At 39.1% G+C, this 26,136-nt stretch overlaps 2 protein-coding genes across 2 annotated transcripts; both read right to left on the bottom strand.

The window, feature by feature from the left end:
* Positions 1 to 13,595: 13,595 nt before the first annotated feature.
* On the bottom strand, positions 13,596 to 15,260 carry LOC103932291 (organic cation/carnitine transporter 3-like). Its single transcript, XM_009341853.3, has one exon. The coding sequence runs from the start codon at positions 15,258 to 15,260 to the stop codon at positions 13,668 to 13,670; it is 1,593 nt and encodes a 530-aa protein (XP_009340128.2). The 3' UTR covers positions 13,596 to 13,667.
* A 4,616-nt stretch (positions 15,261 to 19,876) lies between these two features.
* LOC103932637 (malate dehydrogenase-like) lies at positions 19,877 to 22,679 on the bottom strand. Its single transcript, XM_009342269.3, has 7 exons — positions 22,178 to 22,679; positions 21,832 to 21,990; positions 21,556 to 21,731; positions 21,189 to 21,466; positions 20,780 to 20,915; positions 20,565 to 20,676; positions 19,877 to 20,187 (listed from the first exon to the last, which is right to left on the bottom strand). The coding sequence occupies exons 1-7, from the start codon at positions 22,374 to 22,376 to the stop codon at positions 20,093 to 20,095; spliced, it is 1,155 nt and encodes a 384-aa protein (XP_009340544.2). The 5' UTR covers positions 22,377 to 22,679; the 3' UTR covers positions 19,877 to 20,092.
* Between the last annotated feature and the right edge of the window lie 3,457 nt (positions 22,680 to 26,136).

Genomic DNA, 26,136 nt, shown 5'->3' with positions numbered 1-26,136 from the left:
AACTTTTAGAATCCCAAAATGTGTTTTGGGCCGGGTCAGGAACTAAATGAGGTTTTTTTTTGCCGATCAGCTGTGGGGTTGAAGCCATAATTCCAATAGATGCCCCAAATACATAACCCAAAATCAAAAAGCCTAATTCAAAAATTTAAGAACCCTAATTTCAAAAATGAGGAATTAAACGCAATTACACAAGGGAAAACATCAATCATACCCTTATTTCAACTAGAATTGAAATGAACGATTGGACCCGTCAGGGTTTCCAATCTGGTTGTGGAGTTGAAGAGGTCATGGCCTTACAAGGGGTTTCGAAGATGGAGGACATGGAGTGAGAGGGAGAGAGGGAAGTCAAGAATGGATTTAAATTCATCCAACGGCTGTCATATTCTCAAACATGAATAAGAAATAAGGGGCATAAATGTAATTTCACACAACCAAATTTTTTTTTTTTGTTTTTTTTCCAAAGCCTCACCTACATGTAATTCTAACATATCTTTAATTAAAAAAAATAAAAAAATCAAAAAAACTTCTCACTCCCACATTCTCTATCACTCTCTTCCTCTTCCCTTCTATTTCAAAAACAAAAATAAAAAAAATTTCTTACACACTTTGTGTGTGCCTATATATATAAATTAAAGTCGATTCAGTTTGGGATTATTGAACTAAACAAAACGTTTCGGGGCCCGAAACATGACATAGAGGCAAAATTATCATACAAAAGAAATATGGAGTATAAATTTTGATTTTGAGTTAAAGAGTTACAAGGTTATGAGATTGGGGTCGTGGCCTGGTGCTTCAGGCCCTGCCGAGTTGAAATCCAGGTCGTGGCCTGGTGTTGTGTCCATAGTGATGGTGCGGTGGTATGCCGCACCATATCCCATTCCCATATAGTTTTCAAAATCCCTTAGGGTTTAGGAAACTCTAAATATGCTTCTAATTTATTTTATATATTTTGACTCACAAATTCCACATAACAATTTAATTGTGCGATGCATGAAACAAATATATATATTGACAAATATATGAATATATACAATATATATATATATATCGAAAGGAAAATATAAACATAGAGGGGTTTATGCATCGTGGGGAATGTTTTCATGCTTCGTGGACATTTCAAATATCTTCTTTTATTTTAAGCGTACTTGATTAGTAGAAAACGAATAAGCCTTTGAATTTGGTGGATGATAGCCTCCTCCAACGATGCTTCAATTCCTCAACTTCTGGCAAGAGTGTGCTGCTAACGTGTTGTAGGCTTATTTGATTGAACGATCTAGGGTTTAGAGAGAGAGAGGGGTTCGACAATATTGAGAGAGAATAGAGATTGATTTAATTGTAAGGTGTGTTTGATTCACCCCATTGTGCCTTTATTTATAGTAGTAGGATAGGTAAAACCTTTCCCTTTAGGATTACAACATTTAATAGGTAATCTACTTCTAATAGGAATATAAGATACATTCCCATATTCTCTAGGATTTACACAATCACATTCCTATTCTAAATATGACTGCAACACTAAATATGTCAATAAATACTATTACTACTCACCTTCAATTATACTAGCAATGAGCAATGAGCTCCTGTTTTAAAACCACATATTACAAACTATTTACCTATATTTTAAAAATTCACTAATTTACAAAGAAACTAATTGACGTACATTCTTTTGATACAAACTATTTAACTATATTTAAAAAAAAAATCACTAATTTACCTACATTCTTTTGTTACAAGCTAATTTATCTGCATTTTTGTCGTACATACTGTAGATATCGAAATTTCAGTAAAACAAATGTTCACCAATGCATTAAAGTTTTGACGTGTCAAGGCATACATGGCATACGCCACGTGTTGTACAAATTGTACACATGGCGTGTGACTCAACAAAATAGGAAGAAATACCCTTGAAGGATTAAACAAGTTTTTCTTCTCATTTTGGGCAATGACAAGGCAAGTACATTTCAATCCATTGAGGATCAAAACAAGTTTTTCTTCTCATGTTGGGCAATGACAAGGCAAGCACACTTCAATCCATTACGGATCAAAGCAAGTTTTTCTCATTTGGGCAATGACAAAGCATACACATTTCAAGTTTAAAATGGTGTTAAGTGGGAAATTAGGCCATAAGTTATACACATTTCAAGTTTAAAATGGTGTTAAGTGGGAAATTAGGCCATAAGTTATACACATTTCAAGTTTAAAATGGTGTTAAGTGGGAAATAAGGCCATAAGTTAGACCACTTCAAGTTTAAAATGGTATTAAGTGGGAAATTAGGTCATAAGTTACACCACTTCAATTTCAATATTGCATTAAGTGGGAAAATTAGGCAATGGTGCTTGGAAAGAAAAAAATATTTTTGTGGTGGTGATTCATTCTCAAAGCCTATAAATAGGCTTCTCCATCAAGGTATCAAGCATCAAGGAATTCACAAATACATTTCTCTACTCCAAAATTAGAAGAGGAATTCCCCAAATCCTTGAAGCTTTGAAACTCCAAAGCTTCCAACCATCCAAATTCCCAAGAATTCCGAAGGATCAAGAAAGCTCTCTTCGTTCTTCGTTAAATCCTCTTTCAAGATCAAGCCCCGACGGCCCTTGAAGAAAGTGTTCATCCGTTCATCCTAAGCTCAAGCCCCAACGGCCCTTTGGATCAACAGCACAAACAAATCCACACATCCAATCGTTCTTCAAGATTAAGCCCAAAAGCCCTTGAAGATCCGCTCATCCATCAACCTTCAAGATCAAGCCCAAAAGCCCTTGAAGAAATCCACACAACCATTATTCAAGATCAAGCCCCAACGGCCCTTGAAGAAAGCGTTCATCATTCATCATCCGTTCATCCTAAGATCAAGCCCCAACAGCCCTTTGGATCAACGACCTCAACAAACCCATACACCCATTCTTCAAGATCAAGCCCAACGCCCCTTGAAGATCCATTCATCAACTGTTCATCCTTAGATCAAGCCCCGACGGCCCCTTGGATCAACAAACAAATCCACACATCTATTCTTCAAGATCAAGCCCAAAAGCCCTTGAAGAAAACCAACTGTTCATTCAAGATCAAGCCTCGACGGCCCTTGAAGAAAACCAACCGTTCTTCAAGATCAAGCCCAAAAGCCCTTGAAGATCCGCTCATCCATCAACATTCAAGATCAAGCCCTGAAGGCCCTTGAAGAAACTTCCATCAACCTTCAAGATCAAAGCCACGAAGGCCCTTGAAGAAACTTACAACCGTTCATCCAAGATCAAGCCTCGACGACCCTTGGATCAACAAATCTACATCTTACGGAGATCGAATCAGAGGACCAAATTTGAGAGACCAAATTAAGCACCAAAATATTATTTTGTACACGTTATTCTTGTTTCTTGTTTCAAGGAACTTTCGTGTTCACAAATTTGGCACGCCCAGTGGGACATCTCTACCTCTCATCTCTATCCTCAAATCATCGAAAAATGCAAATGGCATCAAGAAAGGATCAAGCTGTTCCTGCAATCAAAGCAAAGAACAAGAACATCATCGCCACAAGTGGTGATATTTCGGGCACCATAACCCGAAGTAAGGCAAGAGCTCTTTTTGCCGCGGCTTCCACCCCTGCATTAACTCTGTCAAAGGAACAAGAGCACCTGAGGCACGAGCCTGTGATCACCCTAGCCTCGCTAAGGGCATCAAGAGGGGAAAGCCTGAGGAAATACTCAGAGTCCCTACTCTCCGACACTGATTCGAGCGGCAGTACAACCATGCAAGTCATGACCACTGGAGTAACTTCAATCGAGGAGCAGCTAGCTCAGATGAATGAAGCAATCGCAAAGCTCACACGGACTGCAGAGGAGAAAAACTTGCAAACCGCCGGACTCATCAACCGTCTGGAGGCACAGCATGGCGTCAAAATGAAACCAAGCTCTCTTCCAACTAAGAAGACCGAAGAAGGCTTTAACCCAAATGCTTACGAACCCATGTCAAAGGCTAGGCATGACTTTGCTTCCTCTTCAAATCTTGGAAAGAAGGTTTCAAACACCGTCAATGACAAAGAATGTAACCTCACCAAAACTCAAAAGAAGTTGAAGGAGCATGGTTACGGAGTTGACAACAACAAAGCCGGACTTGGCTTCACACCAAATGCACCCGTGAAGATTTCAAGCAAAGTGAAGAAAGCTAGCGCTCAACACATCAGCGTGAGCATTGAACAAGACCAAAAAGAGCCTAAACCCGCCCCTCGGACGTCGGTCTTCGATAGGATGAGCCATTCAAGCTCCATAATTTCAGCGCTTAATCGCATTGGTAGTCAAGGCCGAACCTCTGTCTTTAAGAGGCTTAGCGCGCCAACATCCCAAAGCTCTGTTTTTGAAAGGTTGTTAAAGCCTAAGAAACAAAGCAACACAGCTATCTCTCCTCTGCGACGATCAGCTTCGGAAAGATTTAAAGATAATGAGAAGCCTTTTGGAAAGAGGAAGACAACACCAAAGGAAGAAAAGTTCGATGGGTTAGCAGAAAAAGGCGACGTTCGAAGCTTGATTCCTTCAAGGATGAAGCGCCAAGCAATCCTAGAGGTCGACACAAAAGGACCACTGAAGGTAAGGAGGTGCATCATCGTTCACACTGGCAAATCTTCATGCCAACAAACCCAAGAGGACGGCACTGAAGATGAAATCCCTAAGAAAGATGTCATTTCTGGCTCTTTCGACTCAAAGTCTTCACCTCGACTGTTGGGGGCATGCTCCAAGTCAAGTGAAATTGAAGGATGGACTCATGTCGCTTCGAAGAAACTGCACGAGAAACATATGTCTTCTCCACAAGTGCACCAATCAGAAATGGGGGAAAGCAGCTTTCGCCAACCTCCAAAGCAATGTGAAAATGTTGAAGATAAGAAAATTTCAACACAAAGATCGTTCATGCGGGATCTTTTCTTCCTCGAAGACTTATTCAATTTCTCGATCAAGGCTCCTTGCTATGAAGATTGTGAGGAATGCCTTTCAAAGATCATTTCGAAGAAATTGGACAAGCAGCAACCATCTTGTCCACAAGTTTATCAGTCGAAAAGGGGGCAAAACAGCTCTTGTCAACCTCCAGAACAATGTGAAAGTCTTGGAGATAATGAAATTTCGACACAAAGATCGTCCATCCCCATCACAATGTGCGACCTCTTCCCAGAAGACTTCTTCAATTACTCGGTCAAGGCTCTTTCCTATGAAGATTGCGAGGAACGCCTCTCCCAGACCGCTTGACAAATCCACAACAACAACCAAAGCTCCTCGTTCGCACGAGCCTAAAAGGTGACAACCAAACGCTCCTTGCCTGCACGAGCTGAAACTGCAAACGGCACCAAACGTTCCTTGCCTGCACGAGCTGAAACTGCAAACGGCACCAAACGCTCTTTGCCTGCACGAGCTGAAACTGCAAACGGCACCAAACGCTCCTGGCCCGCAAGAGCATAAACTGTGTACGGCAAAATCATCATCAAAACCATCACTCATTTGAACTACGTTATGACTTGATCCCTTCTTTGGAAGAGTACGTAGGCAACTTGAAACTTCAAAACTTCAAGTACAGTCACATCAAAATAAATAAATAAATGTTTCATTAAAGAAAGTCAATTTTATTACATCATCAAAAAAAAAAAAAAAAAAAAAAAAAAGATGGAGCCTTCACAAAGGTTGTTCACGTGAAGACCCACTACGTGGCAAAACTCTAGAAGCGGAAGGCATCAGAGCAGAAGGCATCGGAGCAGAAGGCATCGGAGCGGGAGGCATTGAAGATAGAGCATTCGAGGCCTCAATACTGGGTGGAACGCTAGATGACCCAGGAAAAAGGTGCCTCTGGAGATAAGTCGCAAGCCTTTGACGGTCACTTTGAATTCGACCTTCAGATTCTTGCAGCTCATCAAGCTTCCTCTTCATGCCCGTCGAATAGTTATTTGCAAGCACATGCAAACTTCTATTCTCGTACTTAAGCTGTTTGATCTCTTGCTTAAGATTTTCCACATCTGCCATCAATGATTCCACTTGACGGGATCGAGCAAGCAGGCGTTGGCCCATGTTGGACACAGAGCCCGCACACTGAACACTGAGAGCGAGGGACTCTTGAACGGCCAACTCATCGGACCGTCCTGAAAGCAGCCTACTATCTTTGGGAGTAAGGAGGTTCCTAGCTACTATCGTAGCTGTTGTTGCATCCGTCATCACGGAGTCTTCACCTATAAGAGGGCCATTAGAAGATAAAAAAGACGGGCACCATACCTTACCCTGACGCGGCGCACTGCTGAGACTCAAATCTAAGCAAATGTTAGATGGGTTGGCCATTTTTCAAAGGTGTTAAAAGAGAAGGGTCGGATGGAGAAAAATCTCAAGGGGCTGTTAAAACAAAATACACCGGAGATGATTTTCAGGAATGAGCAACCTTCAAGATGTGCATGTTGGAGGTAATCGATATCTCTATAAAGAGGAGAGGCGACACGACCACCGATTCAAAAATGGAAGAGACACCACTCTTCAAAATCTCAAAAGCCAGATAAAAGACGTAAGTTAGGCGACACTTTCTCGGCTTTTCAGAAAACGCGTTCAACTTTGTCAAAAGATCTCTGACAAAGCCGCATCCGCACTACTGTTTGCCATTCAGAAATCGAAGAGACGCTTGCTCAAAAATCGAAGAAGCATTTGTTCAGAAATCAAAGAGGTAACACCCTCCGAACCTCAAAAGCTGGGCCGCTTATTCAAGGATCGAAGAGTCATCGCTCTCTGAATTTCAAAAGCTGGGCTCTTCCAAATTTGTCATCACCCTTCATATGCAACCCCAGCTTTGCAGAAATCACGGGCAACTTTGTCAAAGATTTCTGACAAAGTTGAGAACGCGTGAATCTTACTGTTCAATTACCTAACAATTGTCGACAATGGTAAAGGAACAGTACCACTACTTGCTATTGGGAAATCCCTATATATGTCAACCTTCATCTTTTATGGCAAGGCAGACCTGCAAAAAAAAAAAAAAAAAAATGCCCAACTCTTCCTCACCTCTGAGGGCGCACTCCCAGCCCTGCTCTCAAGTACTCATCTTCAACTATTGATGTACCCCCAAAGAAGATACCAGATGCCTGGAGTACAGATGAGGCAGGAGGAAACGGTAGATCGAAACATGTGGAGACAAGCACAACAAATATATGTGCTGATTCGTTCGCTGCTTCTTCAAAAGCAAAAGTATCTCATATCATCAAGGGCGAAAGCAAAGGTATCTCATATCACGCTTTTTCCCTGTCTTTTCCTTTGCCCTTGTTCTCACCTGCCAAGACAAGGACAGAGAAAACAATATGTCGGAACCTCTACTCAAACTTGCGCTGCCACCAAGAAGTGATGGTCTATTCAAATGCAAGGTTTGCATTCCACTCCTGTATCAGATGACAAATACTACAAAAGAAGATGCCAAACCTGAAGGAAGATTTGTGAAAAACAAGTTCATTTGAGCAACATCAACAACATGCAATTAACAATTAAAAGGCGGAATCATGTTTATATGCACTCAAAAACAAAACTTAACCCATGAACTTCAAAGCCTAGTAGATAGGTGAACCAAGACTCAACTCAAAACAAAGTGAGTTGAGAAATCAATACCTTTGTAGATTCCTCTTTGCATAAGCAAAGGCTAATCACCCAAAGAGAGGGCCTTCATTCCTTGCATCTTAGATCCATGGATTTGGATGGATGAAAAGGTTTCTCCAAGTTCCCAAAATTGAGAACCTCTAAGTCTCCACACCAAGGCATAATGAAGAAGAAATGAGTGACCTTGAGGAAGTAAGATTGCTAGATGTTTTCCTCAAGGGTGGCCGAAATTTTAGAGAGAAAGGAGAGCTTGTGTTCTCATCCTTTCCCCAAAAATAACCCTTAATGAATTTTGGCTATTAAGTCACACTTATACCTTAATTCATTTGAGTGGCAAACTTGTAAATAAGTCAAAACCCACTCCTTCTCTAACATGGCCGGCCATATGGATTTATTGGGCTATTTGGGCCTTTGTGAATCATTATTCATTAAGTTGTCACACAACTTAAGTCAATGGACTTGACGTTCGAAGCCCATTGGGCCTTAATGACCAAAACTATCCCGAGGTCTTTTAACGAACTTATTCGTTTGATTAATTAACATATTAATTAATCCTTGCCATAAATAATTAAACCATTTAATTATTCTTACTCATCTCCGTTGAATCTTCAATCTCTACCTTACACGGTGTACGATCCATTAGGTTCCTTTTAGCGAGGCAGTGGGCGATTCAAACTCTTTCAAATCGATTGTGAATTGAAACTTACTTTCAATTCTCCCTTTAGTGTTTATACACGTTTAGGGCTTCCACAAACCATGGTTGACGCCTAGCAGCATGTCATGGTTACCCAAGCTAATCAGAAGAGGTGGAGAACCTATTCAGTTTTAGGATTACAAATGCAATACGGTCTTTCTCTAATACAATACTCTTGACCACATTGTTTGGTTTGATAGTTTATTCATGTCTACTATCCAATGTGAATCTTGTACTTATATGATTACTTTGAATGTGATCTGGAACGCATTCCAACATCTCATTCATACTCTGGCCAGAGATTCTAAATCATATCATAGAGTATTCTCCCTCAAACAGTTTGAAGGTTAGAGATCCCTTATTGCGCATTCACTTGCCTCCATGGCTAAGTGGCTTAACCCCGACGATGCCGTGGACACCCTGATAGAGTGACTTTGACATAATCAAAGATCAAGTACCTAACCACAAGACAGCTGTGATGCCTCAGGTCAAATGACTACTTTGCATTATCCCAACCATGAGTTTTCATGTGACATGAATATGAGAACTCCTCGTTGATCGTGTTCAGTGAACTCATTCTCTATTGAGCACCTACATGCTTGTCTTGGTGTCACTCACACCAATGACTCGAGACTAGTCACTCTCCCTGAGAGAAGACACAGCACATACTGATCTTAACAGACTGTCAATGCCCAATTGGCAATCCTATGATCAGGAACGTTTAGGATGTGTCTACGAAAGAATGGTCTCATGAATCTAACTTCTTTAGATCGCATTCTCCCAATCACATATTCCTTGGACTTATCGTTTAAGCATATAACATTTATATGAGACGGCTCAAACAATAATGTTTGCCCTTAATATTAAACTAGATTAGTTTAACATGTGAAATGTCCATAAAGTATCATCATATGATTGGTTTTAGGGCACATTTCCAACAAAACCTGCATAAGGAAATACCACTTCTGCAAGGGGAGCAAGTAAAGCAAGTGAAAAATGATACATCGAAGCATGTGGAGACAAGCACAACAAATATATGTGTTGATTCGTTCGCTACTTCTTCAAAAGCAAAAGTATCTCATATCATGCTTTCTCCATGTCCTTTCCTTTGTCCTTGTTCTTACTCGCATGGCAAAGTGAAAGAGAGCAATCAGCCGGCACTTGGAGTCAGTTTTCCGATCTGGAACCAACTACCTGGAATCTATTCCCTGGTTGCTTACCTAGCGTTGCTCTCGAGTAGTCATCTTCAACGGTTGATACACTTCCAGAAAAGAGACCACATCTGCTTGGAGAACAGCTAAGACGAGTAACAATGAAACATCAATCTTGTGGATCGTCAGCAAATGCAACTGCATATGCTGAGTCATCCTCTAACCCTCTTCAATATGAATTGGAAAGATTGAACAAAGAAACAGGTCATCACCTCCACCTCGTGCTTGCCTGCCATGTGTCTGAATCCTGAAACCGCTCATGGTCCTATTTTCACTCAAGATCAAGCCTCGATGGCCCTTGAAGAAATCACAAGTCCGATTCAAAATCAAGTGTTCACCACCCTTGAATCAAATTCAACTCCAGATAAAAGGAGTAAGTTCAGGCCTTCGGGGGAGACCAAAAGAATCCTCCAGCCTAGTTCAAGACTAAGCCTATGGAAAATCAACGATTGGAGGAAACCAGAAAATCTTCCAGTCGAACTCAAGATCAAGCCTCAATGGCCCTTGAAGAAATTTCCAGCCCAATTCAAGATCAAGCCTCGACGGCCCTTGGGTTGACATCTACATTAAGGGACTTCAAAACGCATCTTCTACATGTGTCAAGCACATGTCTATGACGCGCCTTGAAGTGGGGGCATTTGTAGACATCGAAATTTTAGTAAAACAAATGTTCACCAATGCATTAAAGTTTTGACGTGTCAATGCATACATGGCATACGCCACGTGTTGTACAAATTGTACACATGGCGTGTGATCAACAAAATAGGAAGAAATACCCTTGAAGGATTAAACAAGTTTTTCTTCTCATTTTGGGCAATGACAAGGCAAGTACATTTCAATCCATTGAGGATCAAAACAAGTTTTTCTTCTCATGTTGGGCAATGACAAGGCAAGCACACTTCAATCCATTACGGATCAAAGCAAGTTTTTCTCATTTGGGCAATGACAAAGCATACACATTTCAAGTTTAAAATGGTGTTAAGTGGGAAATTAGGCCATAAGTTATACACATTTCAAGTTTAAAATGGTGTTAAGTGGGAAATAAGGCCATAAGTTAGACCACTTCAAGTTTAAAATGGTATTAAGTGGGAAATTAGGCCATAAGTTACACCACTTCAATTTCAATATTGCATTAAGTGGGAAAATTAGGCAATGGTGCTTGGAAAGAAAAAAATATTTTTGTGGTGGTGATTCATTCTCAAAGCCTATAAATAGGCTTCTCCATCAAGGTATCAAGCATCAAGGAATTCACAAATACATTTCTCTACTCCAAAATTAGAAGAGGAATTCCCCAAATCCTTGAAGCTTTGAAACTCCAAAGCTTCCAACCATCCAAATTCCCAAGAATTCCGAAGGATCAAGAAAGCTCTCTTCGTTCTTCGTTAAATCCTCTTTCAAGATCAAGCCCCGACGGCCCTTGAAGAAAGTGTTCATCCGTTCATCCTAAGCTCAAGCCCCAACGGTCCTTTGGATCAACAGCACAAACAAATCCACACATCCAATCGTTCTTCAAGATTAAGCCCAAAAGCCCTTGAAGATCCGCTCATCCATCAACCTTCAAGATCAAGCCCAAAAGCCCTTGAAGAAATCCACACAACCATTATTCAAGATCAAGCCCCAACGGCCCTTGAAGAAAGCGTTCATCATTCATCATCCGTTCATCCTAAGATCAAGCCCCAACGGCCCTTTGGATCAACGACCTCAACAAACTCATACACCCATTCTTCAAGATCAAGCCCAACGCCCTTTGAAGATCCATTCATCAACTGTTCATCCTTAGATCAAGCCCCGACGGCCCCTTGGATCAACAAACAAATCCACACATCTATTCTTCAAGATCAAGCCCAAAAGCCCTTGAAGAAAACCAACTGGTCATTCAAGATCAAGCCTCGACGGCCCTTGAAGAAAACCAACCGTTCTTCAAGATCAAGCCCAAAAGCCCTTGAAGATCCGCTCATCCATCAACATTCAAGATCAAGCCCTGAAGGCCCTTGAAGAAACTTCCATCAACCTTCAAGATCAAAGCCACGAAGGCCCTTGAAGAAACTTACAACCGTTCATCCAAGATCAAGCCTCGACGGCCCTTGGATCAACAAATCTACATCTTACGGAGATCGAATCAGAGGACCAAATTTGAGAGAGATCGTAACCCCAAAATCATTAAGCACCAAAATATTATTTTGTACACGTTATTCTTGTTTCTTGTTTCAAGGAACTTTCGTGTTCACACATACTAATTCACCAATCTACTTATTAATTTACCTATACAAATAATACTATCATATTATTACTTATAATATCCAAAGTAACCATATACATTTTTTCTTTACAATATCACGCCTATGGGGTAGGTAAATTATTTTTATGGTATTTCTATTCTAAGTAGGTATTAACATAGTGGTAGGAAAATTATTTCCTATGAAAAGAAAAAAAATGCAACCATTATTTTGCATAATTTTTTGACAAAAATTATTTGTCCATGTTACAACGTAAAACACCATAATATTTTTATTTATATTATATATTGCATGTGACACATCCTAACCTGGAATATCCACTAGGACTTCGAATTGAGCTGTGCTGGCAACGTGACGACCAGCACGCCTTGATCTAAGTTGGGGTGTGTCAGCATGCTAATAAGGTAAGTTAGTTTCACAATAAAACAATTTTTGGTAAAAAAAAATTGAGAAAAGAAAGCCTAATCAAATAATAGGTTAATTGACATTTAATTGCATTGAAAACAATAAAATGCAAAATTTATTATTAATCATAAGTCAAACCTAACCCATGTTACACTCTATGAGGGTATTTTAGGAACACGAGAATTATAAAAACTGACATACCAAGCTTTTTAAGGAAATTTGCCTAGTTGGACTCTAGTACATGGGTTTTAAGTCTGAAAAAATAAAGAGGATGGGTTTATGTGAGAGAAAATAAATTTTAAGGGGGAAACTCTCATTTTCAGTTATTTACGAACTAAACTTCTTGAGCATGTACTGAATGGTATTTCTAGAAATATTAGAGATTGATTCTTCCATTTCTTGCTGTTTCACAAAGTAATAGTTGGCGGTGCAGTATTATCTTTTTCCTTTTTTTCGTGGAGCAATATTATCAGAATTTACATGCTAAAATCGAAGGGATAGCTTCCCTGGATATATATGTCAACCCTTGCTAATTAAGAAACAAAATTTGCGATAAGAGCATCTTATATTATCTTTCCAAGAAACCAACAAAATTGGCCACATCGTTCTATGGTGTCACTGTTATTTATACTCCAATATTGTTGGACGCTCTTGAATGCAGGACAAAAGGAATTCATTTACTATTTAATTTAGCAGCTGATAGACAACACTACCAGATCTTTTTTTTATATAAATGCCTGTTTTTTCTGAATACGCAGCATGTGGAAGCATATGGACATATGCATTTCTATTTGCATGTAAGTTTAATATGAGGAATGCACAGAGACTTGATTTTACAGTTAAAATATTTCCTATCAATTGCTTGAAAATATATGTAAATACATGTTTGGAAAAAAAAAAAGAGTTTTGGAACCTTTTTTGTTATAAAGAAGACATTAATTGTATGTTTGAATGAAGTAATTGCAATTTAACTAGCTAGGATTTCTTAGATGATGCAAGTTCGCTATTTAAGATTTCAATAATTGACCACCTAGTACTACAGTTTAGTGGCATTCCTCTTCACCTGTAAGTGAGATGTCTTAGATTAGATTCTCGTCAAAGGCGAATTTGAATCGCACTATTACTAGCCCATTGTGAGGTTAAGCCCACCCCCTTCCTTTAATGTAAATAATATCGTTTGTTCAAAAAAAGATTCAGTAACTGTACAAATTCGATTTGTTCGTTACCATGAATGTGTAAAGATTAGAAAATAATAGGAAATTGTTGATTTGATCAATAGAGTTTGTATGATAATCACTTGATTTTTAGCTTTGATCATTAGAGTCTGTATGATAATCATTTGATTTTTAGCTTTTTAGCTTTTTTGTGTTATTTTTTGTACGTAAGATACAAAGAAAGTATATAGGAGATAAATAAAGAAGAAAGACAATTCAAACCAAAATCTCTACCTCTACATCCCATCCAAAAACGCAAAGCTAAGATATTGTAAGAGGCAAGCCTTACAAGACAAAGAACTAAGAAGTTGCAATCAATCTAGACATGATCACCAACCGCATTACAAGCAATTGTCACTTTAAACTCTTCTTCATCCATCGTATCACAAATCCCTCTCCCTCTTGTCTCTGGCAAACAAACCACAAAGCACCCACAAACACCAATCACAACCCCAAACACTCCATACGGCAAAACCCCACCGTTGGCTCTCCCGGAGGCCGCCAGCATGGGACTAAAAACGCCTCCTAACACCACCGCTTGCCTAACAATCGACAGAGCCGAGTTCCTTACGCAAGTCGGAAATAGCTCAATTGTAAATATAAGCAACACACCGAAAGCCAAGCATGCGCTGAAGAAGGACACGAGCTCGAACCCTATTTGCAACCGTGTCCATATTGGATGAATACCTTTTAACACGGACATGAAGCTACAAACCCCACTAAGACTAGTGAAAACCAAGACTGAGAGTTTCCTGTTCATTTTATCGATGAAGAAGAATGTGATTAATGAAGCTGGCAATTCGGACAAGGCGTTGAGCGTGACGCTTAAGTAGAGATTGAATTCCAAGCTTCCCAAAGCTAATGGCATGCCATAATATACCATTCCGATACCATATCCGATTGCCATAACCGCAGACAATCTCCGCAAAGCCCATTTTCGCTTCACCAAAGCATCGATTGCAGAGTAGAGATCGACCTTCGACGTTTCTTGCTCGAAGGACAAGCTCGAAATAAAGCTCGAGGTAAGTGGGGCTTTGGTAGTAGTGCTATTGACGGGTGCAATGCATTTTAGGGTTTCAATTGCATCTTCTTTTCGACCTCGCACGAAGAGCCATCTTGGTGACTCACAAACCAAAAAATGAACCATTATAGAGTACAATAATGTGGGGATTGAGGTCCAAAAATAGAGTGTTCTCCATGAGTGAGCTCTGTGAGCGTATGCTATAGCTGGGAGGGAGAGAAACCCTAGAGTGAAACAGAAGAATCCCATAACAGCAACCCGTCCACGCCACCGCCTTCCAACGAGCTCTGTTGATAAGACAAGGGCGGAAGTACCGATGGTGGCACGGGCGAACCCGGTGATGAATCGAAGGACGGAGTAGATCCATATGTTGGTGGAGAAGGAAGTGAAGAAGGTGGATAAAGACATCATGAGACATGAGAGAAAGAGCATGTTTTTGCGACCTAGTGAGGTGTCAGCAAGTGTGGCCAGGGCCAGCCCGCCAATTAAACATCCTATGAAGAAGGCTGAGGCCGGCAATCCCGTGATGAGTGATGAGGAGCAGTCCAGGTTCCATTCGGAGATTATGGAAGTGTGTTTGGCCCTGTCCCAGGCCCATGCGTTTTGAGGAAGTTGGCAAATATTGGAGGCTGAGTTGCATGAGTTGGGTTGCTCAGTGAGGAGGGTGCAGTGCCATGTTGGCACTGCGTCGGCGAAGACAGTGATGAAGGTTTGTTGGGCATCAAAGAACCATGAGAATGCTACAAGGAAGGCTTGGAGAAATTGGGCCCATCCAAAATCTCCGATGCACCGCTCGATCGTGGAGTCGAGGGATGGGAGGTGTTTGTGGAGCACAGGGGGTTCTGGCTCAGCCGAGTTTGTTTCGGATAGAAGAGGGGTTGAATCGGCCATTTGGTTCAGAGCTAAAAGCTAAGGTTTGAGCTATGATCTTAGTGAAATATAGCGAACGTTTTTATAGGCTGTTAGGCCAACTTTCTCAAAGTTGTAGTGAATAATGTTATATTTCCCCACGTTTTTTTTCTCGCACATCTCTTTCTTTCCCATCTTCATTATTTGTCTAAATGTCATTAAGACAGTGATTAGCTACATGATCATTGAAAATTGACAATTAAGAGATCCTATCACACAAGGTATGTTCATACAAAGACATCATAGAGTTTTATTTCGGTAGATTACTTGAATTTTTATAAACTGAATTTTTATTTTAAATTTTGGTAGATTGAACTGAATTAATTAAACAAGCATATCTTTTGGCAAAAAAATAATAAATAGACAAGCATATCTCGTGTAAGAACTAAGAAGGTCTGATTGCGATAATAAATGGCAAACAACCAATATGGTGTAAAGTATGAGGAAGTCTTCTGCCTGCTGCCCACATTGTTGACCCACATTATTAGATATTATTCTCCTTAGTCATTTTTTATTCTATAACGACGCTTAGCCATTTTTTATTATATAACGATGTGGCGTTGTTTCATTGTATCATTATTCGAACGGTTCATTTCCTTTATCATCATATAAAGATCATTTTAAGAAAACTTCATTTGATTTGGAGATTGTTTAATCATCTATATGAATCAAACTAGTTGACGGTAAATTATGAGGATATTACTTAATTATTATCATAATCATCGATTTATTTATCATACATGGATGGCTAAAAGGTCTTAAAGTTAACTAAATTTTTCTAAAGATGATCTTTAGATGATAAGGATACTACTTATCACGTGACAAGTCACTTATATAGTTAAATAAAAACAATTAATAGGGGTATGAATCATTGTCGGAAAGAATACTTGTATCTTTATACATGCATAAATAGTAACAAAGAACAAATTATTTAGATTTGATAATTTCATGCATTTGAATATTTGAAGCTCCAATTAATATTAACACTAGAACAGATATAGTTTGAAGCTAAAATCATATAATAGTACTAGAAAACTAGTTATAATACAAATAAATTGATCACAATGCGTATCAAAACACATGAATTCTATATATATACCAAGTCTTGCCCTGCACATGCAAACGTTTTGAACGACTGAAAACTGGTAAGGCTCAACATTATGTGAAGGGAAACATACAAAAAAGGATGGTAGGTCGAAATTGGCTCAATTAGCAACAATTTGGCATTTGGCTTCTTAATCGGAATAACATTCAATGCTTGTGATCAGTAATTAGCCAGCAACATCGACCTTTTATTATTATATATGCAGACTTCCCAGCTCACTGGATGTATGATTTTGTTTGGATTTTATTTTCCACATGGAAGAGCACTATAATAATGTTTAAAAGGTGGACGATGACTCATGTAGTCAATATATATGTATATCTTCACTCTTGGGTGCATAATAATACGAAAATAATTAAAATTTTCCTCAGTTATCTCCGCCTATTAGTATATTGTGTTAAACAAAAAAAAGAACAACAAGATGAGGTTCAGTTGCTTGCCCAACGTTTAGGAGTTACCCCTTCAATAAAAATAGGGCATATTTGATGCCACTCATTTGGATAAAAAAGGTGCCTAACCCATTTATACAATTTATCTCTCTTCAAGAAATTCAAAGCTCTCCCAACATCTCTCTTTTTTAAGGATTTTTATTTTGTGATAGGTAGATGGTGAGAGAACAAATGGAATCAGTTCTCTGTGTTTTCAAAGGGTGGTACATACACACATCTAATTTTACTTCTTACACGCATTTCTCAATTTATGACCGTTGGATCAATTGACTTTAATAAGATCGATGAACAAAATTAATAAGCGTTTGTGAAAAATAAAAAGAGGTATGTGAATTGCACCACCCATTTTCAAATTACAATCCAAAAAATAAAAAATGCTATTTTTAGATTTTAGAAACAATGCTTTTTTTAATTTAGAAATGGTTGCAGTCCTAAATTAAGTGTGATTACATAAATTCTTATGGGATTAGTATCTTTTAGATAGTTTCCAAGTTGTAATGTATTACCTGAAAGACAAGGATTCTCCCTTCGTTACTACCATAAATAAACGCACGATGATATGAGAAATCATCACAATAGAATCACCAAATTCTCTCATCTTTCTCTGTCTACTGCTAGCCCTCTCCCTCTTTATAATCCCTCAGTAAAATACACCTACAACATGTTATCAACATGCTTCCGTTGCTGCACTAAGGAACTGAAGGTTTTGGTATGAGGTTCTTCTCTACAACTAAGCATTCAAATGCTTTCTTCGTTTCCATCCAATCCAGATTCTCCTAAAACAAGAAATTGATATTTTATAAGCCTTGATGCATAAAAACGTTCACCATTATGCACGAACCCCTAATTTATCTATGTTTTATGTATTGCCTTATATTGCATATATTGCTTAATATATATATATATATGTATGTATGTATGTATGTATGTATATATATATGTGTATATATATGTATATATATCTTGTTCAAGCATACGCAATATTATTATGTTCATTTTGCATACGTAATATTATGTTTTATTATGATATTGGAATTGCTATGTTGAATTGTGTGAGTAAAACAAAATAAGAAAATAGAAGTAAAAACTAGGGATTTAAAAAACTAATTGCGAGTCGTCTCGGCCTAAGGCCAAGCCGAGAGAAGAAGAAAAAAAGAAAAATTGCAGCTGAGTCACACCACCAAGCCACGCCTAAAGGTGGGTAAACAGGTCTAGGACCCGCTAGGAGGAACGGATACAATTGGTTCAGGGCAAGTCCTAATTTAGTAAAGAAGAAACAGGACGAGGCAGAGGTATTTACCGGCGGGGTGAGTCTAAAAATTTAGTATCATGAGGCCCTGGACGACCCGTTTATAACATACATTAAACTTTCCACTCCCCCAAACTCCCCATCTTCTCATTTCTCCCTCCTAGCTTCCACCCCCAGACTCCCCATCTATTTTTCTTGTTCTTTCCAAACACAATCCTTTTGTCAAATTCAATTGGGATTTTCTTTAGGAATTTTATTTGATTGTGGAAGAGAAAATGATTTGTTGTTAGATCTCTTTGTTTGAATTTAGATGGTTGGTGTTTCGGCAATGTCTCTGTGGGAGCAAATGGGACAACCTCTCTTTGAATTAAAATCAAAATTCACCACAACACCTTCTTTGAGAAGCTCGCGCAAGAGGCATCGTGTTTGGTCAGTTGGTCCTACCCTCTCCACCTGTCTTTTTCTCTCACTCAGTCTCTCCCTTGGTTTTATTGAAATCATACTCAGATTATCAAGATGGCATGAGGCCCTAGATTGGAGGAAGACAATGGACTCTAGTTCGGCAAAGATGGTTGCGCAAAGGACCTGAGGGATACTGGATATCGAAAATAGACGAAGATGGCACAACAACGACAGTGGACCTTGTCAATGACGGTGAGCTCCAGATCGACAAAGATGGCTTGTAAAGAGGATTTGGGTTGGACCTGTGGACTCTGCCTGACTGGCTTGTTTGAAATGGGCTGGTTCAGGTCCGATTCTAAATTCAGAAATTCTACTACCTGATCTGGCCCGCCCTCGTTGCATTTTAAAATGGGTCTGGTTTGGTCCCTTCAGATTTGGGTGCGATCTGGCCCGTGCTTACCCTTAACCGCGCCTACTGCACAGAGCGAAAACAACAATGTTTGGCATCAAGGCCAGCAACCCAAAATTTTGTGTCAGTTGCATGTTGATGGTCCAAGCCCAATCCTTTGGGCTTCTATCTTAAAACTGCCCAGCTTTTGCTAGGTTTTGCTAGGCTGTCTCTCCTCGCCTCCTCGCCTCGTTGGGCTGCATGGTCTTGCAACCTGCAACTGTTGTTGTTGGACTTTTGTTTCTCAGGCCCGACCCCATGCAAGGCTCATGTTCGTGTGGTATGTAGCCTGATGCTATTGGGCTACCATTCGCTTTAGCCCAAGCCCTTGTTGGGCTTCTCTTTGCTTCAGCGTGCACCTAGTTTTGCTGGGATGTTCATGGCCACAACCGTATTTGGACTTTCTTACTTGTTGGCCCATGGCCATCCAAACTTAATATGAGTTAAATAACACTATCGTGCATCATTTAGAACAAACTACAAATCATGCATCATTTAGAACAAACTATATAATATTAAGTTAAATTGCAATCCCAAAAAAAATAGAAAAAAGTAAACACCAAGGCCTGCCTAACCAATAAGGTTGCACTCACAAATCCTCACGCTTATGGGGAACGACTTTGTTGTGTAAATCAGCAACACATTGTATGCAGCGAGGCAGTATAAAGTGAATCCAACTAATCCAATCTATTCCATTTTGTCTACTGGCTGTTGTGCGACACAATCCCAGTGTTGAATTTTCCAATTTCATATTTCTCTATCAACACAAAGTCCCAGTTTTATATCTGAAGTTTCTGCAAGGGACTTACAAGTAATTAATTGATTAGGAGAATCTATCCACGAACCCGATGTCCGTGCTCAATTCCCTTCTACGTAATATCATTGTATAGAAACCAAAAAAATCCCAAGTGATCAATCCTCAATCACATCCAGTGTTTTCTCAAATAGGTCTTATGAATATATTGCAATAAATAATTGATATAAGCATGTGCATGCACTGTGATGAACAATTTAGCCACAGAAAAACTAACAATTGGATAACAAATCACATACTGTCTACAACTACGTAGAAAACAAATTTGTGTTATTAATTTATTTGATGGATTACTGAGCCCGTCCAAGGCTCCTATCATTATTCCATGAGATAAGAGAAGTTCATTTTCAATTAAGACATGAGTAGGCCAACGATTTCTCCTCAATGAGCTCTTTTGCAGTTGCATCCAACTTCCCCCTCGAGAACTCGTCAATCTTGAGTCCTGCATTAAAAATAAGCAAGCGTTCAATCAGCGAGTGCACTGAAACAGTCTCATAGAGGATTAGTTGTTACGTATCGCAAACTTTCACAAACACTTTAGAATAGAGAATGCTGAATCATCCGATGGAATCCATACGCGGTTAGATCTATCCATGAACTCTAATTTGAGATTGCCTATGAAGTTTTTAGCAACTAAAAGTTATCAATTCAGTGCATTCCATAACCTATCCCAACTTTATTTTCCAGAACCATTACTGTATGAAGATATTTGACTATCCTTAATGACAGTACTTTGTTGCTGCCTACTCATGATTTGAGTTCAAGACTCAGGTTTTTAATCATTAAGGAAGATAACAACGAACACAAAATATAACTTACCCTGCACAATTGACCATTGTCCTTTCTCACATGTAACAGGGAAGGAATAAATTAGGCCTTTCTGAATTCCATAAGAACCATCAGAGTACACTCCCATTGAAACCCATGTCCCCTGGATGACAGCAAAGAAATATTAAATTTGTATAGATTATATGAAGAAGCAAAAATGCCACTAGCTTTGAAAGAAAATAATATTGATAAAGATAACAAGAAACCTTAGGAGTCCCAAGAACCCAATCACGTATGTGATCACAAGCGGAACTTGCAGCAGATACTGCACTTGATAGGTTCCGAGCCTTAATAATGGCTGCACCGCGCTGCTGCACAGTGGTGATGAACTCGGTATTTAACCTAAAGAACAACCAATAACAGCATATTAGCAACAAATTAGTAAGTTCGATGAGTTGGATGATCGGAGAATTTGTACCTCCATGGTTGAACAAATATACACCATTTCATGGAGTTGACCCTTATTAAAAAATTAGCACAAAATGGATGAAGAATTTGTGTAAAGGAGGGGAAGCGTTTCTAGCTTCTAACACTCCCAAAACCATCCATTTTATATACCTTTTTTTCATTTCATAATGTTTTAGTGTGTTTTCGGGTCAGAAAAAGGAGGGTTACCATTGATCATTAGCCACAAGTTCCCTGACAGGCTTCTCTTCACTGCTAGTTGTGACAGTTGCATGATTAACATCAGGATACTGAGTTGAAGAGTGATTGCCCCAGATGATAACATTCTTCACGTCACCAACGTGAACGTTTAGCTTCTCGGAGATTTGTCCCAAAGCTCTGTTATGATCTAGTCTTGTAAGACATGTGATGTTCTTCTCTGGAATTTTAGGTGCATATTCTTTCAAGATGAGTGCATTAGTGTTTGCTGGATTGGCAACCACCAGAACCTACACGGTAAACTGGTAACGCATTACTAAAATTCTTTGCCAAAGAGAGAACAAAAAAGTATATACACGCATTTCGTACGGCTTCTCACCTTGACATCTGAAGCAGCATGCTTTTCTAGTGCTGAAGCTTGAGCCTTGTAGATTGATACATTTTTCGACATCACATCCTTTCTTTCCATACCTTCCTTCCGCGGGAACCCACCGACCATAATAGCAATATTGACATCTTTACAAGCTTCCTGAGCATCGGTTGTAGCAACAACACCTACAGACATGTACAAGGTAAAGTTTAATAAGAATTATCCTCAAAGGAAATATCAGTTTACGATAAATTCGTGTTCAACATCAGACTTTATGAAGCATACCTTTGAGAAGAGGAAAGGCAGCATCAATTAGTTCCATTTTCACCCCATTCAAGGCTTCAGCTGCAGGTTCAATACCAAGCATGTGCAGAATTACAGGCTGGTCAGGGCCTAGCATGACCCCCCTCGCAATCATCGGAACAATAGCATACCCTATTTTCCCTGTTCAACATCAAGCATGAATCTTCAGCGAGTTTTCAAGATTTCGGAACTACGCAAGTTTTACATTTAAAAGCATGACCCTTTTCATAATCTCAATAAACTGAAAGACAATTATTACAAATGTATGCCAAGTATTTTCAATATCATGAAATTGGACATCAAGATTAAGCTATAAATTCAGGCATGCCTGCAGCACCGGTGACCAAAACAGTCACAGGATCCTTCTCCATATTCAAGAAGCTCCACATGTATTTTATGAGCTTCCAAAAGAAGACAATAGTGAACAGAACAACCAAACTTTTCTGAATCAGTACAACATTCATATTCTCCATTTTCTGAAGCAGTTCTACAATCCTCTCCATTTTTCTCAGAAAACAAACAGGCATGCAACAAAGAATTCTCGTTAAAATCAAAACAAATCCAACCCTATGTTTATATATATCTCTAAGAATACCATCAATCAAACAAAGAATCTACAGCCTACAGGGACACCTCTTCAACAAGGCAATCAGATACCAGAACAAAGTCCACAAGATAATGTAAATACAGAATTTTTTTTATTAATTATATATTCCAAAGAAAAGAACCTATACGTCTTTCTGTTTGGTCTATGCAAGAAACTAATAATAATAATGATAAGAAATCTTGGAAAGTAAAATAATCGTGTTAGACTTTGGGAGGAGATTTGGGTTTTCTGTGTTGATGTTTAAGCCTTGCAGCTGTCTTGTGTTTTGTTTCATTCTGTTTTTTGTCTTAGTTTTCAAATGTAAGGCTGAGATTAAATCAAAGGTAATAGGCTAAATGTAAGTGTGTCTCATGGTATAACATCTCACTTATATGTGAGCATGTGGGATGCACGTGAGTTTTGGTTTAATGGGAGAGATAGTGCGCCTCAAACGGCTATATCTCCTCCCTACTCTAGTTTGTAGCTCTTTAATCATTTCAGTCATAGCTGAATGAAATCAAAATAAAAATTTTCTGAGAGTTCTTCATCTTCTCTGCATCAACGTTTTTCGTGTGCATTTTTATTTGTTGAAATCAAAACCTTGTTGAATTCTTCTTAGTTCTGTGCACTGCTCTGTTTTGTTATAGAACTCTAACATGGCCTCAGAGCCAGGTTCATCGCTTTAATCTGGGCGTGAATCTATGTTTTCTGGGTTCTTCAGTGAATCACTGAAGAATCGAGTTTCTTAAAAACGAAGATCTGTGTCTAACATGGCTGGATCAATGAGTTCTGAACTTCGTACTCCTATTTTCAATGGTGAGAACTATGAATTCTGGAATATCAGAATGCGAACCATTCTCAGGTCTCATGGACTGTGGGATCTTGTAGAGACTGGGTTTACTATCCCAGAATCATCTACTGTGGTTGAGGTAACTGATGAAAAGAAGGAGAAAGATGCAGCTACTCAAATTTCAACAAGTGCTGCGGAGATCATAATGAAGGATGCTAAGGCTCTTGGGTTGATTCAAGGAGCTGTATCTGATCAAATTTTTCCCAGGATTTCAAATGAAGAAACCTCCAAAGGAGCTTGGGATATCCTACAGCAAGAATTCAGAGGTGATAAACAGGTTAGAAATGTGAAATTACAAGGTTTACGCAGAGAGTTCGAGTATACTAGGATGAGAGATGATGAATCTTTGTCTGCATACCTTACTAAACTGTTTGACATCATGAATCAAATGAGGAGTTATGGTGAAGAACTATCTAGGGAGAGGGTTGTTCAAAAATTACTTATAAGCTTGCCTAGAAGTTATGACTCTATCTGTGCTGTGATTGAACACTCAAAGGATATCGAAACACTTGAAATTCAAGAAGTGGTTGCTTCTCTGAAGGGTTATGAACAAAGGCTTGATATGCATACTGATCATTCTACTGAAAAGGCATTTGCTAGCCTAAATGTTGGTTCTAAGTTTCAAAAACCCAGTGGGTTCTCTGGTACACATAAATCAGGGAAAAGTTGGAAGAACAAAGGGAAAAAATGGGATACTAAGCCTAATTTTATCTCTAAGCAGAATAATTCACATGATTCGAACAAAACAGCTTGCAAACATTGTGATAAACTGCACTATGGAAAGTGCTGGTTTGAAGGAAAACCTAAATGCACAAATTGCCATAAATTTGGTCATGAAGTCAGAAACTGTAATGGGAACAAAGTGGTGCAGAAGGCAAACTATGCACATCAGGTTGATGATATGGGAGCTTTGTTCTTTGCTTGCAATTCTGTGTCTCAGGTGAAGGTCAATAACACTTGGTATATTGACAGTGGTTGTAGCAACCACATGACAGGAGATGAAAACTTGCTGGTGAATGTGAGTAGAAATCTGAATGCAAAAGTAAAAATGGGAACTGGTGAAGTGGTGAGTGTAGCAGGAATAGGCACATTTTTCATTGAAACCAAAATGGGAAGAAAGCACATACAAGAAGTAATGCTAGTACCTGGCTTGGATGAAAATCTTCTAAGTGTGGGGCAAATGCTGGAACATGGTTACTATCTGCTATTTGGTGATAATGCAGTCTGTATATTTGATAGCTGGAACTTGAATGGACTGGTTGCTAAGGTTCAAATGACTAGCAACAGATGCTTCCCTCTAACAATGATGTCTGCCACACCACTAGCATTAAAAGCTAGTGAATCTCATTGCATACAGATCTGGCACAAGAGGCTAGGTCACTTAAACACAAGAGGTTTGCTGCAGCTCAGGGAGCAAGAAATGGTTCATGGGCTACCTCACTTGGAAAATTCCAAGAATATCTGTGAAGGATGTATGCTTGGCAAACAACATAGGGATGAGTTTCCAAGAGAATCTGCTTGGAGAGCTAAATTCCACTTGAATTGATTCATACTGATATCTGTGGTCCAATGCAAGTTGCTTCAAATGCTGGAAACAAGTACTTCATTCTGTTCACTGATGATTGTACAAGGATGACATGGGTCTACTTTCTGAGGTACAAATCTGAGGCATTGGAGTATTTCAAAAGGTTCAAAGCAATGGCAGAATTGCAGTGTGGGTACAAAATCAAGTATCTAAGAAGTGATAGGGGTGGTGAGTTCTTGTCTTCTAAATTCAGTGACTACTGCAATGTTTCTGGGATTCAAAGGCAACTAACCATGTCATACACACCACAGCAGAATGGTGTGTCAGAAAGAAAGAACAGAACTGTGGTGGAGATGGCTAAAACTATGCTACATGAAAAGGGCATGCCATACCAGTTTTGGGCAGAAGCTGTCCACACTGCAGTGTATCTCCTCAACAGATGTCCTACTAAGGCATTGGATAAAAAGACTCATTTTGAATCCTACAGTGGGAGAAAACCTGGAATTGCACATTTGAAGATCTTTGGGTCAGTATGTTATGTTCATGTTCACATAAATTTGAGACACAAGCTTGAGTGCAACAGTCACAAATGTGTGTTTGTGGGTTATGGAACCAGTGAAAAAGGATACAGATTATTTGATCCTATCACTAGTAAGATTATACTGTCTAGAGATGTAGTATTTGATGAGAGTGCTGGATGGAATTGGAATGACAGCCCTGGAAAACTGTCCAGTGTATCGATTACTACTGATATGGCAGAATTTGATCTAATTCAAGGGTCAAATGTTCAAGATGAAAGTGTATTCCCTGAGGCTATTTCTGATACTTCACTAGATGATTTGAATATTGATGTTGATGATCCGAGTTCAATCATTGATCCATCACAGAGCTATGATTCTACTCCAAAGAAATGGAGATCCTTAAATGAAGTCATTGCACAGTGTAATGTATGCATTATGGAACCTGAGAATTTTGAAGAGGCTGCCCTAGATTTGTCTTGGATGAAAGCTATGCAAACTGAGCTAGACATGATTGAGAGGAACAATACATGGATGCTGGTAGATAGACCATCTAACAAACCTGTGATAGGTGTGAAATGGGTATACAAAACAAAACTGAATCTTGATGGAAGCATTCAGAAAAACAAAGCTAGACTGGTTGCAAAAGGTTATTCACAAAAGCCAGGCATTGACTTTAATGAAACCTTTGCACCAGTTGCTAGGCTTGATACCATAAGGACCCTGATTGCTCTTGCAGCTCAGAAAGAATGGCAACTATTCCAGTTAGATGTAAAATCTGCATTCCTTAATGGTGTACTCAAAGAGG

Source organism: the organism of the source record quoted next, unplaced genomic scaffold (assembly GCF_019419815.1).
Source record: "Pyrus x bretschneideri cultivar Hongxiangsu unplaced genomic scaffold, Pyrus_bretschneideri_v1 Contig7, whole genome shotgun sequence".
Classification (NCBI taxonomy): Eukaryota; Viridiplantae; Streptophyta; class Magnoliopsida; order Rosales; family Rosaceae; genus Pyrus; species Pyrus x bretschneideri.
The sequence above is the reverse complement of the archived record's forward strand: the minus strand, read 5'-3'. Positions and strand labels throughout refer to the sequence as shown.